At 46.8% G+C, this 18666-nt stretch overlaps 1 protein-coding gene across 2 annotated transcripts in view; it reads left to right on the forward strand.

The window, feature by feature from the left end:
• LOC135050072 (4-hydroxyphenylpyruvate dioxygenase) overlaps positions 1 to 18666 on the forward strand; it is a 203397-nt gene that overhangs the window by 13081 nt on the left and 171650 nt on the right. For both annotated transcript variants that reach the window (XM_063956195.1, XM_063956196.1), the window contains one exon: positions 5456 to 5518. In XM_063956195.1, the coding sequence (XP_063812265.1) occupies positions 5456 to 5518 (63 nt within the window). The remainder of the gene's footprint in view (positions 1 to 5455; positions 5519 to 18666) is intronic.

The following is an 18666-nucleotide window of genomic DNA, read 5'->3' on the forward strand; positions in this document are numbered from 1 at the left end:
AGAGGACTGGAGTTACAACAATTTCTCATCAAAGGCTGTAGCAACTGTTGCAATCTGTTTATTTATTCAATAGACCAGACGGGTCTATGTGGTATTACACAAGTTACATTGTCTCTATTTCAACTACAAAGTTGCAATGAATTTTGAACGTTCTATCAGTGTGCCTGAGCTTATATATTGGTTTTAGCAGTTAATGTCTATGTGTTAATAAATTTATTTTATATAAAAATATTAGCAAGTTCCATGTGTGCTGAATTGGGTACAAGCAGACACCTATGTATATACTTTTGATAACTTAAATACAAACATTTATACATCAAGCGCAATACACATTTTTTATATTTTCTTGTTTCTATTTTTTGGAGGGAATTTGCCATCCCTCAGTGTATGCAGCTGATATATAATTAATTTATTCACAATTATTTGCGCCAGGAGTTGGAGTGGTAAAACACTCTAAAACAAATAAATGTGGTTCTGGGCCTATAAGGCTCATAACCACTAAGGGCCGAATTCAGTTAGCTGCGAAAAATAATTTACCGTAAATCACAAAAAGCACCTATTCAATTGTCTGCGAAAAACAGATTTGCTGTAATTTTACTGCAAATTTAAATTCAGCACCTCCGAGCAGGTAATAAACTTGCGTTAAATTCCTTTTTTAAGTTAAAAATTTTGGAATTTGGCTCAGAAGCCCTGGGACACCCCCCCCCTCCCCACCTGAATGACTAATTAGGCACTTAGAAGTTTTTCATTATTTTTTATTGGCCAATAAGGACATGTCATCGTTGGGGTGAAAAAGTGTAAAATTCTGGAAATTGTGGTATAACGTATGGGACAGGTACAGTATATTGGGGTGCTTTGTGAGTGTGACAAGTGATTTTAGACTTGCAGGTGGGAGTAGTTGGTATGTTGCAACTGTTTTTTTAAATGTCCCTTAAAATGACCCAAATATATGCTTATAACCATTTTTATGTACCATGAATTTCATTTTAGCACTTATTTTGCTGAAAGAAAATAGCTTTCTATAATTTTGGACATTTAAAAAAAAAATGAATTTAACAGTCATTTGACACAATTTAAGTACCAGAAATACTTTTATTATGATTAAGAATAAAGTTTTATACTGTTAGTTTAGCTTTTTTTGGTGTACAGGCATATCTCCATTTTTGCCTACACTTTTCACCTATCACTGCATTCACCGTCTTTTTCAATTTTGCAATTGAATAGGCGAATCGTTGAGCGTGCATACCTGCAAAAATCTAATTTTCATGTCAAAAAAAGCAGTGAAAGCCTTGAAAATGGTAATCAGGATTTTGTCGCTAATTGAGTTGTGCCCTAAACTCTTAACCACTGACATTTATTACATGCTTTACTTATGTTTCTAATTTAGAAAAACACTGGTAAATGTCTTTTTTTTACTAGTTTTCTGTTTGCAAAGCATTTTGTTCTATTTTTTTTTCTCTTTTTGCATTACTACGAATGTTTTTAATCACTAAAAAAAAAAATCAAGCCCTTAATCCAGACCTTACTCTGTCCCATGTTTTTATTCTTCTCCCGCCTTCAATTTAAATGTGACATCTTAGGGCCTAATTCAGCATGGATCGCAAAAGCAAAATCATTCTCTAATGGGCAAAACCATGTTGCACTGCAGGTGGGGCAGATATAACATGTGCAGAGAGAGTTAGATTTGGGTGGGTTATTTTGTTTCTGTGCAGGGTAAATACTGGCTGCTTTATTTTCACACTGCAATTTAGATTTCAGTTTGAATACACCCCACCCGAATCTAACTCTCTCTGCACATGTTATATCTGCCCCCCCCCCTGCAGTGCACATGGTTTTGCCCATTAGAGAAAGATTTTACTGTTGTGAACCATGCTGAATTAGGCCCTTAATCTGCTCACAATGAGGGCTGTGTGGCAAACGTCTATTTGTGTGTTCTATTTTAGTGATTAAATAATAGTGAATATGAATTTATTCTGTTTAATATTGTACTTTGCAATGATACAAATATTTTTATTGATTGTGTAATGGAGGGAGAGGACATTTCACCTGCTGCGTCTGACAGTGACATGTCCCTGTTGCGTATGCTATGACCCAGCAGTTGGATCCTTTCTGCTGTGACTTGGGCCTGTCAGATCAGGAAATGGATAATTATCCAACTGTGTTTACAGAATCCCTGGGCATGCCCAACTGATTTCATCAGGATTAATATTACAGACAGGGTTGAAGTGGCCCACTGGGGCACAGGGCAAATCCCTGGTGGGCCCACCCCCTCATGTTCCAGACTCAAATTTTACATTGTTACTCTATTAGATGGGCGCTGTCGCTAAGGGTTGGGGGTTCTAATTACCTGGGCCCGATGGAGGAGCCCAGGTTCGATGCCGCCCGCCCCTCCAACTGTCAGCAGCAGCGTCAGCCAGCACATGCAGATGTGTGCCGGTTGAGCTGTGGTAGTGCAGGGAGGTTGCTGCCATTTAGCATCAGCAGTCTCTTCTGCCTGCACGAGGAGGAGGGTATGGGGGTTCATGATCACACTGATAGTGCCCCTCGCTGGATTTGCCCTTGGCTGAGGGGCACTTTCAAAATACTTTTTTTTTTTTACATTCTTTTGTATAAGGAATCAACACTTCCCACGATTAGGCCACACCTCCAAAAATGTACAGTACCTGGGCTTGCCACAGCTCTCTACAACTCTGTAGAGCGGCAGTTACCTAGTGAAGCAGGACCAGTGATAAACATGGGTTCTTAGTGGGTGAACACACCCCTAAAGCATGAGCACTTACCATTACCACTGGTGGGCCCTTCATGCCTCAGGCCAACACTGATTACAGATAACTATTACTTGTGGAACACTCCCCCTCTACCAATAGATCCTATGATATCCCATATTTCCTGTTTCTGACCAGAATTAATATACAGTTAACTATACACTCTCTATTTCCTTGTGTTTGTTACATTATACAAGATACAAAATACCCAATAAAGCAGCTCATAAATCATGGCATATACTGGTTTGTCTTATTCTTTGGTTCTACCATATGTTTTAAAAACATATGGTAGAAAACAAGGAAACTATCAAACAGAAATATACTGTAACTTGGCGGTTCTGCTCTACGTAGAGCAAATGTTAGGATGATTCTTCTTGATTCCTCCAGTGGTTGAGAATGCATTGAAAGACATGCAGTATTTGAGATAGCTCTGGACTGGTGTCCAGTGTCTCTTTTCTATATAAAGGGGGGTATTCAACTACCACGATCATTGATCGCGGATAATTGTGTCGCTGGGCAGGCAAAACCAAACCCAGAAAACAACCCTGTTTTCGTCTGAATACGGGACTGTTTCTAGCTAAAACACAAAGAAAATATCAGCGAAATATTGTGAAAAATCGCAAAAAAATTCTCTTTTTTCCTCCTGATGTTTCTTCGCACCTAATTGAATACCCCATAAAGTAGTAATGAGGTTACTGAGGAGATGTTGCTAAACTGTTGCCATCAAAGTTATATAGTAGCATATTCCTTTGTTTAATTTGATGAACACAATCAGATTCAAATTAAAATATAACGTCCTGTTTTAAGGGGAATACACACTAGACAATCTAAGGGGACGATATGCACGATGACAATAAAAATATTATTGTGCATATTGTCAAGTATGTATGCATGATAACGATGACGATGCGCGCTCCCGTGGGTCGCTATAATTTATCTTTATCAGCTGAACATGAAGTACAAGTTAGGCTATTGGGGGTATTCAATGCATGCCGGATCCTCTCCGACAGAGAGGATTCAACAGTGCAGTATTCAATTAAAGGGCAATTTTGACAGGTTTTGCCCGTTTCCGACAATGCTGATCCAAAAATCCACGTGTTTCCCGACAAGTCGGAAAAACGCCAGCTGCATTTAATAGGTGGAATCCTGATGCGACCACAAAAAGTCGCAAACTGCCGTCTTTCCGACTAGACGGCAGTTCCGACTTCAATTGAATAGACCCCTATATCTTTCATGACTGCATGTTCCGGGATAGGAGGGGTAACGTGCAAATGGGTCAGAACTGCGCATGTGCGTGGGCAGCAATGCGCAGGCGCGTCGCTGCCTGGTGACGTCCGTCGCCGGGCAGCGATGAGAATAACGAAGAAAGCGTTGGGAGCGGCGAACACAAGAAGATTGTTAGGAAGAGGGCGGCCGGGGGTGGCAACTGACCATTTTCTGGGAGTGCCGAACAAAATGCAGGCGTGTCCGGCCGAATGCAGGAAGGATCATCGCAGCCGGTGAGTAAGTCTTGAGCTGTGCAGAGACTGCACAAACTTTTTGCTTGTGAAGTCTCTGCACAGCGGATCGCAGCCCTGCACAGCTAATCCCCCCTTCCCTGTAGGCGGCGACTACCTGATCGCAGCAGTGCTAAAAGTAGCCTGCTAGCGATCAGGTCGGAATGACCCCCTTTGTCTTTCATTCTGCTGCTGGTATTTTGCAACAATCACAATTAAAATAACATACAGTATTTCTACATTTGAGTGAAATATGTATGCTCTAATTCTGCAATACAACCTGGAATATATTTGAATAAGTCGGTAACTAGAACACAGAATCAAATAAATTTGGTTAACCAATAGTAAATGGTGGCTAAGAGTGCGTGTGAACAGGAGAACCAATGAGAAGACACAATGGGCGGTATACAATTCTTTTCACCCCCTTCCACACCCATTCTGTTTCTGCTGACGGGTGTGGTATCATCATTTCAGCTCGCTACAGGCACCCTAACCCTTTATGCAGCTAAACCTGATTACTATGGGTGCGATATGTGCGATAATGGGGATCACTTTAAAAAGGAGATTGGGCATGATATATCATTTGAATACCACCCAATATCTTCATTGGAGCTTGTGATTGGTCCTCCCACTGATGCTGCTCCACTAAAAACAGTGGTATGGAGCGTACTTACCAACTTTTTGGCTGCTCTCTCCGGGAGAGAGCACCCAAGTCGGATCAGCAGGGGGCGGGGAAGGGTAGTGACAAGAAGAGGGGGCGGAGCAGAGGCGGAACGGGGCGGGGTGAGGGCATGGCTGATGTATTGCGTAATTTAAGCCACGCCTCCTACTGTATAATGCCGCTATTACCGGCATTATACAGCAGGGGGCGTGGCTATGATGGGCGGCCGGGCAGGGGAGCGCACAGAAATCGTGAGGCTTGCCTGCTTTTCCGGGGGGCTGGGAGGGTCACCCGATTTTCGGGAGCCTCCCGGTCATTCCGGGAGAGTAGGCAAGTATGGTATGGAGTAGCACCATGGAAAGGTAGGGGGGAGGGGTGAACCTTAGTAAACTATTTTTCTAGGTAATAGTGCAGCTTCAAACGAAATTGACTATTTGGTAAATTGAACAATATTTAAACTAAAATAAACAGCCCTATGTGTGCTTGCAAACTACAATATTATAACAAGTGTCTTCTTATATTTTATTTTTAAGCATGAAAGAGGACGCTTTCTAAACTTCCATCATCTCACCTTTTGGGTTGGAAATGCCAAACAGGTATGCTGAATCAAGTTCAAATGCAGCTCAAATAATACAGTTACAGGAAATATGTCATACCATGTGACGATATGTAAAGCTAATGATCAGATTTTTTTTCTGTTGTTTTCATTTCACAATGGAGAATAACTTTAATTTTGTTTATAGCTTGATAAATATACAAATGCAAAATATAATAATAATAATAATAATAGTAATAATAATAATAATAATAATAATAATGCTACAAATGATTCATTCAAATTAAACCCTCTATACTAGCTCCGCAGAGACTTCAAAGGGTCAGTGGTGCCAAAATAAAACAAACTTGAATTCATTAGACACCATAGTGGTTTCATAGCACTCAGTCTAAGGGTGTGTACACAGGGTGAGATCCTTGCTATGCCCGATTTTCACTTGCGATTTCCCTTGAACTCCCCGGAGCCCAGATAGCACAGATTTTGAGTAACTTTTCTTGAGATATGGACTATGGGGGTCATTCCGAGTTGTTCGCTCGGTAAATTTCTTCGCATCGCAGCGATTTTCCGCTTAATGCGCATGCGCAATGTTCGCACTGCGACTGCGCCAAGTAAATTTGCTATGCAGTTAGGAATATTACTCACGGTTTTTTCATCGTTCTGGTGATCGTAATGTGATTGACAGGAAGTGGGTGTTTCTGGGCGGAAACAGGCCGTTTTAGGGGCGTGTGGGAAAAAACGCTACCGTTTCTGGGAAAAACGCAGGAGTGGCTGGAGAAACGGAGGAGTGTCTGGGCGAACGCTGGGTGTGTTTGTGACGTCAAACCAGGAACGACAAGCACTGAACTGATCGCAGATGCCGAGTAAGTCTGGAGCTACTCAGAAACTGCTAAGAGAGGTCTAATCGCAATATTGCGAATACGTCGTTCGCAATTTTAAGATGCTAAGATTCACTCCCAGTAGGCGGCGGCTTAGCGTGTGCAATGCTGCTAAAAGCAGCTTGCGAGCGAACAACTCGGAATGAGGGCCCATGTGTGCTTACGATTTTGGCTTATGTTTGATTTTGGCTTATGTGAGATGTCATTGACATGTGAGATGAACTAGATAGTACACCGATCTAGCAAGGATTGACTTGCCTGCACAGTCTATCTTTTCTTGCGATGCCGACCTGGCGGGACCGCGCATCGGGATTGAATCGGGATCGCAAGGTGACTTTCACCTTCCGATCTGCACTAACTTTTCTTGCGATTTTGACTATATAGTCAAAATTGAAAGAAAATATCTCGCCGTGTGTACACACCCTTACACCCACATTTGCCCTAGGCACAGCTGTAGCTGAATCGCCCTCCAAGTTTGTTGTCTCAGGTCTAAACACCAAGTAAATCGCTTCCGTCACGTCACTAGGACCGTAAACATTGTTACACAAACGTACATGTTGGCACATACTATGCACTCTGGTCAGAGGCGTCACTCACGTAAAGGACACCAGGTGCAGCCACGGCCGCAAAAGGGGCGTGTCTTCATGGGGCAGGGCTTAGCGGGAGGGGAGTGGCTTATCATCTCGACCTCCTTTTCCCTCACTCCGGGTGTCCTGGAGATTCGGGCTTCCCCCGGAGACTTGTGTTCCTGCAGTGCTGGCTTCTATAGGGTGACAGGAGCCAGGTTGCTGCACATAATGTTACATTGCAGCACCCGGCTCCTGTCACTGAGCAGGAGCTGGCACTTTGGTGTCATCCCTCAGCGGATGACACCCGGGTGTGGTCCGCACCCCCCACACACCCCTTGTGAGGCCACTGACTCTGGTGTTAACACTTCACACGCTAGCAGTCAAGATCCTAAAATATTGCACCCTAGTATTCAAAGGGTTAACACAGTCAAGCAACACTCTGCTTCATAAAAGGCTTATGGTTTCATAAGGATAAACTTATTAAATGTTAAATATAATAACAGAAGTTATTTTTATTTTAAATCTAACAGAAATGACATATAGGCCTGGTTCTAAGTCGGATGCTGCAGCATTTGTGTGCGTCTATTGCCGGTATTGCTTCTGTTATTTTATGCAGATACTGGTACAAGTCCTTCCCGAGTGTACGTCATGCATCTGAATGTGCAAAGACTAACACGTCCACTCTGATCGTCTTCAGATGTTCAAGTACCACTTGGTGCATTGGTCGTACCATCGAAACTTGCACCCACTCTATGACAGGTCCGCTTAGCCATCTTAGCCCTATCAGAACACCGGAATGCCCAATACATTTTCAAAACATTTCTGAGACTGCACATCTCATGTGCACCTCAGTCACAACTCCGACTCTGGGGGTAATTCAGACCTGATCGCTAGGGTGCATTTTTTGCATCCCTGCGATCAGGTTTTTGCCGCCTACAGGGGGAGGGTATTAGCTGTGTGCAGGTGTGCGATTTTCTACTCAGCCCAGGACTTACTCACCCGCATAGGTGTGCGCAGGGGGGGTGCCTGGTGCGCACAGGCACCCCCTAATGTTTGGCACCCCGATCTCACATGCCTGATGCAGCGATTGCCGAGCAGGCTGATTACTGTCCCCTCTGCGCTGCACCCTGAAGGACTGCATTACTGACCGGACGCCTGGGTTAATCAAGGGTGCCACTGCCACCGGCTTTCAAATTCCCAGCTCCACCTCTATGTACAAAAACAGCGTGATGTGATGTGATTACGTCATGCTGCTCGCACGCCCATCCGTCACACGCCCACCTCTCTCCTTCTATGCTATGCCAACGCCAGCCACTGATGAGGAGCAGCATGCAGCCAGCGTTCCTCTTAGGAAGACAAATTCAATACTGGCAGACGGCCGGCAGCAGCATTGACACGTCACTCGTTTTTCCAGCAGCAGCAGTAACTAGTCTGTGACTGTCAGTGTCAGTGAGTGACTGACTTGTAAGTAAGCTGCTGCAGCTTGCAGGGGAAAGAGAGGGGGAGCCAGTCCAGGCTGAGGAGGAGCAGTGTAATTACATGAGTGCCATCAGGGGTGCTTGTTTGGTGCACACCACAACATCTGACAAAGTATCTGCTTTATTAGGATTGGTACAATGGTGGATATTTTATATGCGTTGACCATCAATAGATGGTGCTAGACACGCCCAAAAGGCGGTGCTAGACACACCCCTGCCACGGTGCACCCCCTAATAAAATGTGCTGCGCACGCCAGTGCTCACCCGCTGTGATGATCAGGGCCGGAGCTGACAACAGAATCCCTCCCTCCAAATGCCTGGTCTCTCCTGCATTTTCCTGGACACTCCTCTAAAAGGGTCAGTTGCCACCCACAAACCTCCTCTTCCTGTCAGTCACCTTGCGATCACTTTTTTCGCACCATTCCGTCGCTATGCACAGATGCCCGTTGCATTCATCCGACGCGCTGGCGCATTGCAGTGCGTACACATACACAGTACAGACCTGATTGCCCGCTGTGCGAAAACGTACAGCAGCGATCAGGTCTGAATTACCCCCTCTGTGCGTACAGTGTCTTGTAACATGTTCAGTGTGACAGACAAATGTGCAGAAGAAAACTGAACTCCTGAACTCCTTCCCTGCCCACTTCCTGAAGTTTCCCTTCCTAGCTCGGGCACCCGCACCATCACTATTCTCTCATCATCCCTGCCCTCAAAGTTAATCTCACCTCAACACTACAGCAACCCTAATAATCTCATTCACATCTCTCCCACAAACTCATACCCCTATCCTGTGCCCTCTGGAATGCCAGATCTGTTTGTAACAAACTGGTCCCCACTCATGACCTTTTCATCTCCAACTCCCTGCATCTACTAGTCATTACTGAAACCTGGTTTACTCCCTCTGACACTACTTCTCCTGCTGCTCTCTCTGCTGTGGGCCTCACATTCACACCGTCCCTTCCCCTGACCCCGGAGGTCACCATGGTGGTGGTGTTGGGGTCCTTTAACCCTCTAGTTACTCCTACCAACTCATACCCCCAGAACCGTCCATTCAATTCTCTACATTTGAGGTCCATGCTATACCCCTCTTCCAACCTGTCCATCTTAGGGTAGCTGTCATTTACCGGTTCCTGGCATTGCCTCCAAATTACTCAACAACTTTGATTCATGGCTCCCTCACATCCTCTCTTCTGACATTCCCTCCATTATCCTAAGCGATTTCAACATCCCTATCGATATCCCAACAAAATCCCCTGCCTCTAAACTCCTTAACCTCCCATCTTCACTTGGTCTATCCCAGTGGACCTCCTCACCCTCCCATGTGAATGGGAGCTCACTGAATCTGGTCTTCTCTCACTGTTGGAATATTTCTGATTTCTTCAACTCCCCATTTCCCCTCTCCGACCACCACCTGCCCTCCTTTAACTTATCTCTCTCTCACCATCTTTACCTCACTAAGCGTAACATTGAGGCTATTGACACCACATCCCTATCCTCCCTATTTGACTCACTTCTCTCTCCTATTGCCTCTCTCTCATGCCCTGAACAAGCCACTTCCCTACACAAAGCATCCCTTACTTCTGCCCATGACTCTGTTGCTCCACCAACCTCTTTTCACCCTCGCAAATTAACACCTCAACCCTGGCACACCAAATGCAACAGATATCTGCAAAAATGCTCACGAACTGCTGAGCGACACTGGAGGAAATCATCCTCTAAGACAGACTTCCTCCATTTCAAGCTTATGCTCTCATCCTTCAGTGCTGCCCTTTCACTCACTAAACAGTCATACTTTAAGAACCTCATCTCCTTCCAGTCTTCCAACCCCCGTCGCCTCTTTGCCACTCTCAACTCACTCCTCTGCCCACTTCCTCCTCGTCTCCCCTCCTCACTCTCTGCTCTTGACTCTACCACTTACTAAATAATCCAAAATTTAATCCATACGTCAAGACATCACATCAGACCAGACCATCAGCCACTAGACACCTCCTATCCCTTTCCACCCCTGCCCATCCCTCTCGCCAACTTTGACATCTTTCTCCCATGTATCTGGTGAGGAAGTCATGGCCCTCATCTGTCCCCCCCCCTCCACCACCTCCCCACTTGACCCTATCCCTTCCCACCTCCTCCACTACCTCTGTCCTTCTGCCTGTTCCCATCTTGCTCACCTTCTCAATCTGTGCCTCTCATCAGACACTGTCCCCTCTGCCTTCAAGCATGCACTCATCTCCTATTCTTTAAAAAACTACCCTTGATCCAAACACTCTCTCCAACTACCAACCCATCTCTCTCCTACCTTTTGCCTCCAAACTTTATGAGCATATTGTCTACAACTGCCTTACTTCCTTTCTTTCAACACACTCACTGCTTGACCCTTTCCAATCTGGCTTCTGTCCTCTCGACTCCACTGAAACTACCCTCACAAATGTCTGCAATGACCTCCATGCTGCCAAATCTAAGGGCCACTATTCTCTTCTTATTCTTCTTGACCTCTCTGCTGCTTTTGACACTGTGGACCACCCTCTCCTTCTGCAAATCCTTCACTCCATTGGTCTGCGTGATACTGCCCTCTCTTGGCTGTCTTCCTACCTCTCTGACTGTTCCTTCTCTGTCCCCTCCCATGACTCCGCCCCCCCCCATCCCCACACACACACACTCTTCCACTAACTGTAGGTGTCTCCCAAGGTTCTTTTCTTGGTCCTCTCCTTTTCTTCCTCTATACGTCCTCTTTAGGTGAACTCATTAGTTCTTTTGACTTTTAATATCATCTCTATGCTGCTGATACTCAAATCCACCTTTCCTCTCCGGACTTCTCACCCACTCTCCTCACTCGTATCTCCAACTGTCTCTCTGCTATCTCTTCTTGGATGTCCCAGCGCTTTCTTAAACTTAACATGTCTAAGACTGAGCTGATCATATTCGCCTCCTCTAGCACAACCTCACCTCCCACAATTTTATTATCTATTGATGGCACAACTGTCTCCTCTAGCCTCCAAGTGCGCTGTCTTGGAGTAATTCTTGACTCCCCCTCTCCTTCAAACCACACATTCAGCACCTCTCACAAACCTGCCGTTTTCATCTAAAAAATATTTCCAGGATCAGACCCTTTCTGGTCATCTCCAGACTAGACTACTGTAATCTCCTCCTGACTGGCATCTCTGACAAATGCCTCTTTCAACTCCAATCTATCCCAATGTTGCAGTCCAGCTCATCTACCTCACCAAATGCACTACGTCCACCTCCCCTTTTCTATAAGCCCTTCACTGGCTTCACTTCCCTTTTAGAAAACCAATTCAAGCTTCTAACACTCAAAGCTGTCACCCACTCCTCTCCCATATATATCTCTGACCTTATCTCCCTTTACACTCCCACCTGTCCTCTTTGCTCTGCTAATGCACGACGACTCTTCTGCCTACTGATTACTTCCTCCCACTCCTATCTCCAAGATTTCTCACATGCTGCTCCCCTTCTCTGGAATTCTCTATCTCTCCCCCTCACACTCTCCACCTCTCTACAAAACTGCAAACGGGCTCTCAAGACCCACTTCTTCACCAAACCCAGCCAAATTTCATCTTAACCCCTGTTCCACGCTCTCTGTCTACAGAACATAAAACATGAACTGTATAAGCTCTATTCAAAGGGCGTGGATGCAATGGATCATCTCTCAATTAGGCTGAGCTCCAAGAAGACTGACAGTTAAGAATAGTTGAAGTTGGATTTATTCTACCCTGTTTGAGCCCCCTTCTGTAGTATCATTAAGAAGGCTTTGGCTATGTTAACGAGGCTTGCCAAAACAATGCAGCTCAGGATTGCCTTCTTAATTGAAACCTTACTGATTGGCAGTAATCCCACCTCTAGGAATATAGACATTCTCCTGCCCTTATTTTATGGATTTCTAATTAGATGGGTAATTAATTGGTTTATATTAGATTTTAAAAAATCACATATTTGGTCTCTGACATGCATGTAATAAGCTAATTACCTGACAAGTGTGAAATACATAACTTCTCCCTGACATAAATATGATAAGAATGTAAGCTTTCACGAGTAGGGCTCTCTTCCCTCATGTGCTTATCCTTTCTTACTTTAATAATCCTCAACTGCCCAAATCCTACAGTTTTCAGCCACCTGATACTTATTCCAGTGTCATCTGCTGATGTAGCTATGTTTAGTTACCCTGTACTTGTCCTATGTTGTCTTCAACTGTAAGTCGCTGTTTTCCTATTTTGATTATTTGCTTATGTACTCTGTAATTGGGCGCAGCGGAACCCTTGTGGCGCCATATAAATAAAGGATAATAATAAATAATAATAATAATAATAATAATAATAATAAACTGTTTCCATAGACCAATTGTCCCTTTGGAATCTTATTACAAATGATCATGGGAAAACTCATTCATAATCATATCACTATCAAAAAAGGAAAGTAATATATAATAGTCCATATTTATAATTTTGAAATACAGAATAAAGGAGAGATATTTTGCCTGATTCAGAGTCATACGCAGACTCGTCTGTGTCTTATGCTAATGCTACAGCTGATTTTCTTAACCCTGAGATGCCCACTTGCAGCCGTGCATTTCCATCTTGGTGCATCTTTAGACCATCGGGTACGCCTGCGGCAGGTGCAGTGTCTCTGTCTGTGTATGGCTTCCTGTGTGAGCGCTTTTGGATGCAGCCACTTTATAGCAACATGCCTGCAACTTGCCTGTGTTTGCTTAACCGTCCCATTACCTCCCAGCAGGGCCAGAAATCTTGGGGCCCGGTTCAATGATATCTCTGTGGGCCCCCTCAACCCTCCACCCTTATATACAGTATATATATATATATATTTATTAGGAGGTGAGGACAATGTAGGGAGCACACAGCTGACCACCGCACCTCACAGTAACCAACAACTGACACCCCTCCTCACCCACTCAACACACAGGAGCCGAATCCTGGCACCCCCCTTTGCCCAATTAACACACAGCAGCCGGCAACCACCATCCCCCTCCACACATTACAGCCGGCATTCACCATCCCCCTCCACACACAGCAGTCGGCATCCATCATTTCCCTCCACACACAGAAGTCGGCATTCACCATCACCCTCCACACACAGCAGCCGGCATTCACCAATCCTATCCACAAACTGCCGCCAGCATCTACCTTCTCCCTCCACATACTGCAGCAGGGATCCGACACCCCCACTCCACACACACAGCAGTCACCCGTGATCCCCTCTCTACATCCCGCAGACGTATAGCAACGGCCGACAACTCCCCTCCCCTGCAGACATACAGCAGCCATACAGCTGCCCCGGAGCACACACACACACAGAGTAGACTCCGCTCCCCCCGCTCCCTCACCGCAGCACATACGCTGCACACTTCCACGCTACCTTCCAGAGAATACAGCGGCAGCTGTTTCCCCCTCTCATCCCGACAACACAGCAACAGCCATCACAATTAGGTGCTGTGGCCTCACTGAACCATGGGGCCCGGGAGGGGTGTACCCTTTGCACCCCCGCACCCCCCCCCCCCCCCCCCTTTCCCCTGCACCCCTGTCACCGGCCTGCTCGGGAGCACCCACTGAAATCCACAGACCCTGCATCCAGATCTATATTGTGTTTCCATGCGGTAGCAATCAGGATGCATGCACTTGTGCGACTCTGATGCATGCACAGAAGAATACACATTGCACGTTTGTGGGACTATCAGCATGAATTAGGCTCGTTATCTAGAGCTCTGGGCAAGCATAACTACAATTACTGTAGTGGCAAAATTATTTTCTCTGACTCTAACGTCCTAGTGGATGCTGGGGACTCCGTAAGGACCATGGGGAATAGACGGGCTCCGCAGGAGATAGGGCACTTTAAGAAAGCTTTGGATTCTGGGTGTGCACTGGCTCCTCCCTCTATGACCCTCCTCCAGAGCAGGATGGGTGCACTGCAGAGAGCTCTCCAGAGTTCTCTGCCTGAAAGCATTTTTGTTTGGATTTTTTTTTCTACCTTTTACTACTTTTTCACAGGGAGCACTGCTGGCAACAGGCTCCCTGCATCGAGGGACTGAGGAGAGAGGAGCAGACCTTCTTGTCAAAGATAGGCTCTGCTGCTTGGCTACTGGACACCATTAGCTCCAGAGGGGGTGAACGCAGGTTCTTACTGGGCGTCCACCCCCGGAGCCATGCCGCCGTTCTCCTCACAGAGCCAGAAGTACAGAAGTCAGAAGACGTCTCAGGCAGCAGAAGCCTTCAACTTCACTGAGGTAACGCACAGCACTGCAGCTGTGCGTCATTGCTCCCATACACCTCACACACTCCGGTCACTGTAAGGGTGCAGGGCGCAGGGGGGGGCGCCCTGGGCAGCAATATAAGCCTCTGCATGGTAAAAAGACTATATACATGTACAGGTGGGCTCTGTACATGTATATAAAAGAGCCCCCGCCATATTTTCCTAAGTTTGAGCGGGACAGAAGCCCGCCGCCGAGTGGGCGGGGCTTCTCCCTCAGCACTCACCAGCGCCATTTTCTCTCCACAGCACTGCTGAGAGGAAGCTCCCCGGACTCTCCCCTGCTTACACATGGTGAAAGGGTGCTTAAAAGAGAGGGGGGGGGCGCACATAATTGGCGGTTTACATATTACACAACGCTGCTGGGAAAAAACATTTTGTGTTGGTCTCCAGGGTTGATGCGCTGGGGTGTGTGCTAGCATACTCTCTCTCTGTCTCTCCAAAGGGCCTTGACAGGGATACTGTCTTCAGAAAAGGGGTTCCCTGTGTGTGTGAAGTGTGTCGGTACGCGTGTGTCGACATGTTTGACGAGGAAGGCTCGCTTACTGTGGAGGGGGAGTGTTTGAATGTCAGGTCGCCGTTGGCAACGCCGACACCGGAATGGGTGGATATGCTGAATGTCTTGAATGCAAATGTCAATCTATTGCATAAAAGGTTAGACAAGGCTGAAGCTAGGGATCAGTCAGGTAGCCAGTCCATGCCTGTCCCTGTGGCGCCAGGACCGTCGGGGTCTCAGAAGCGCACCATATCCCAGATCGATGACACAGATACCGACACAGATACTGACTCTAGTGTCGACTATGAAGATGCAAAATTACAGCCGAAGGTGGCAAAAGGTATTCGGTACATGATTATGGCCATTAAAGAGGTTTTGCATATTACTGAGGAACCCCCTGTCCCTGACACGAGGGTACACATGTATAAAGAGAAAAAGCCTGAAGTCACTTTTCCATCATCATTTGAGTTAAGTGAATTGTGCGAAAAGGCTTGGGACGCTCCAGATAGGAGACCACAAGTTCCCAAAAGGTTTCTTATGGTTTATCCTTTTCCACAAACTGATAGGATACGCTGGGAATCTTCACCAAAAGTGGACAAGGCGCTGACACGCTTGTCCAAAAAGGTGGCACTGCCTTCTCAGAATACGGCTTCCCTCAAGGAACCGGCCGATCGCAGACAGGAAATTACCTTGAAGCACATTTACACTCACTCCGGTACTATTGCTAGACCGGCTATGGCGTCGGCCTGGGTTTGTAGTGCAGTTGTGGCATGGGCAGATTCCTTATCTACGGAGATTGACACCTTAGATAGGGATGCCATTCAAACGACCATAGAGCATATCAGAGATGCTGCCTTGTATATGAGAGATGCTCAGAGAGACATTTGTTTATTAAGTTCCAGAATAAATGCTATGTCTATTTCTGCTAGGCGACTCCTGTGGACCCGGCAGTGGACGGGGGATGCCGATTCTAAGCGGCACATGGAGTCCTTGCCGTACAAGGGGGAGGAGTTGTTTGGAGACGGCCTCTCGGACCTTGTCTCTACGGCTACGACTGGTAAGTCGAATTTCTTACCTTATGTCCCCCCGCAGCATACTAAGAAGGCACCTCATTATCAAATGCAGTCCTTTCGTTCCAATAAAAACAAGAAGGTGTGGGGATCGTCCTTTGTTACCAGAGGAAAAGGCAGAGAAAAGAAGCTGCACACAGCTAGTTCCCAAGAGCAGAAGTCCTCCCCTGCGTCTGCAAAGTCCACCGCATGATGCTGGGGCTTCCCGGGGGGAGGCAGATCTGGTGGGCGCTCGTCTTCGGTTTTTCAGCCACGTCTGGGTTCAATCGCAGGTGGATCCCTGGGCAATAGAGATTGTTGCTCAGGGATACAGGCTAGAATTCGAAGACTTGCCTCCTCGACGGTTTTTAAAATCGGCTCTGCCGACTTCCCCGTCAGAGAGGGAGTCAGTGTTGACAGCAATCCAAAAATTGTATGTTCAACAGGCGATTGTCACAGTTCCTCATCTCCAGCAGGGAGAGGGATATTATTCAACCCTGTTTGTGGTCCCGAAACTGGACGGTTCGGTCAGGCACATTTTAAACCTGAAATCTCTGAACTTGTACTTGAAAAGGTTCAAGTTCAAAATGGAATCACTCCGGGCGGTCATCGCCAGCCTGGAGGGGGGGGATTGGATGGTGTCCCTGGACATAAAGGATGTATACCTTCATGTTCCAATATTCCCCCCTCATCAGGCATTCCTGAGATTTGCAGTGCAGGACTGTCACTACCAATTTCAGACGTTGCCGTTTGGGCTTTCCACGGCCCCGAGGATTTTCACCAAGGTAATGGCGGAAATGATGGTGCTCCTGTGCAGGCAGGGGGTCACAATTATCCCATACTTGGACGATCTCCTAATAAAGGCGAGATCTCGGGAGAAGTTGCTGGACAGCGTGTCTCTGTCCATGAAGACGTTGCAGCTACACGGCTGGATTCTCAATATACCGAAGTCCCAGCTAGTTCCTACAACACGTCTGACCTTTCTGGGCCTGATCCTAGACACAGACCAGAAAAAGGTTTTTCTTCCAATCGAAAAGGTTCAGGAACTCATGACCATGGTCAGGAACCTATTAAACCAAAGAAGGTTTCAGTGCATCAGTGCACGCGGGTCCTGGGGAAGATGGTGGCTTCATACCAGGCCATCCCTTTCGGCAGATTCCATGCGAGGACTTTTCAATGGGACCTCTTGGACAAGTGGTCCGGGTCCCATTTACAAATGCATCAAAAGATCACCCTGTCTCCCAGGACCAGGGTATCTCTCCTGTGGTGGCTGAACAGTGCTCACCTTCTAGAGGGTCGCAGGTTCGGCAATCAGGACTGGGTCCTGGTAACCACGGACGCAAGCCTCCGAGGCTGGGGAGCAGTGGCACTGGGAAGAAATTTCCAAGGTCTCTGGTCAAGCCTGGAGACTTGTCTCCACATCAACGTCCTGGAGTTGAGGGCCATATACAACGCCCTGCGTCAAGCGGTGGACTTACTTCGGAGAAGACCGGTTCTGATTCAGTCAGACAATGTCACGGCAGTGGCTCATATAAACCGCCAAGGCGGAACAAGGAGCAGAGTGGCCATGGCAGAAGCGACCAGGATTCTATGCTGGGCGGAAGGCCATGTAAGCGCGCTGTCAGCGGTGTTCATCCCGGGGGTCGACAACTGGGAGGCGGACTTCCTCAGCAGGCACGACCTGCATCCGGGGGAGTGGGGACTTCATCAAGAAGTCTTTGCACAGATCGCGGATCGGTGGGGCCTGCCTCAAATAGACATGATGGCTTCCCGTCTCAACAAAAAGCTAAAGCGGTATTGCGCCAGGTCAAGGGACCCTCAGGCGGTAGCGGTAGACGCTCGGGTGACACCTTGGGTGTTCAGATCGGTCTATGTGTTTCCTCCTCTTCCTCTCATACCCAAGGTGTTGAGAATTGTAAGAATAAGCAGGGTCAGAACAATCCTCATTGTTCCAGATTGGCCACAGAGGACTTGGTATCCGGAACTACAAGAGTTGCTCACAGAAGATCCGTGGCCTCTTCCTCTAAGGCAGGACCTGCTGCAGCAGGGGCCCTGTCTGTTCCAAGACTTACCGCGGCTGCGTTTGACGGCATGGCGGTTGAATGCCGGATCCTAGCGGAAAAAGGAATTCCGGAGGAAATAATTCCTACCCTGATCAAGGCTAGGAAAGACGTGACGTTGAAACATTATCACCGTATATGGCGGAAATATGTTTCTTGGTTTGAGGCCAGAGCTGCTCCTACGGAAGAGTTCCATTTGGGCCGTCTACTTCACTTCCTTCAAACAGGAGTGACCTTGGGCCTAAAATTAGGGTCCATAAAGGTCCAGATTTCGGCCTTATCCATTTTCTTTCAAAGAGAATTAGCCTCTCTTCCTGAGGTACAGACTTGTGTGAAGGGGGTGCTGCATATTCAGCCTCCCTTTGTGCCTCCGGTGGCGCCTTGGGAT

The sequence above is a fragment of the Pseudophryne corroboree genome, chromosome 2, assembly GCF_028390025.1.
Source record: "Pseudophryne corroboree isolate aPseCor3 chromosome 2, aPseCor3.hap2, whole genome shotgun sequence".
NCBI lineage: Eukaryota > Metazoa > Chordata > Amphibia > Anura > Myobatrachidae > Pseudophryne > Pseudophryne corroboree.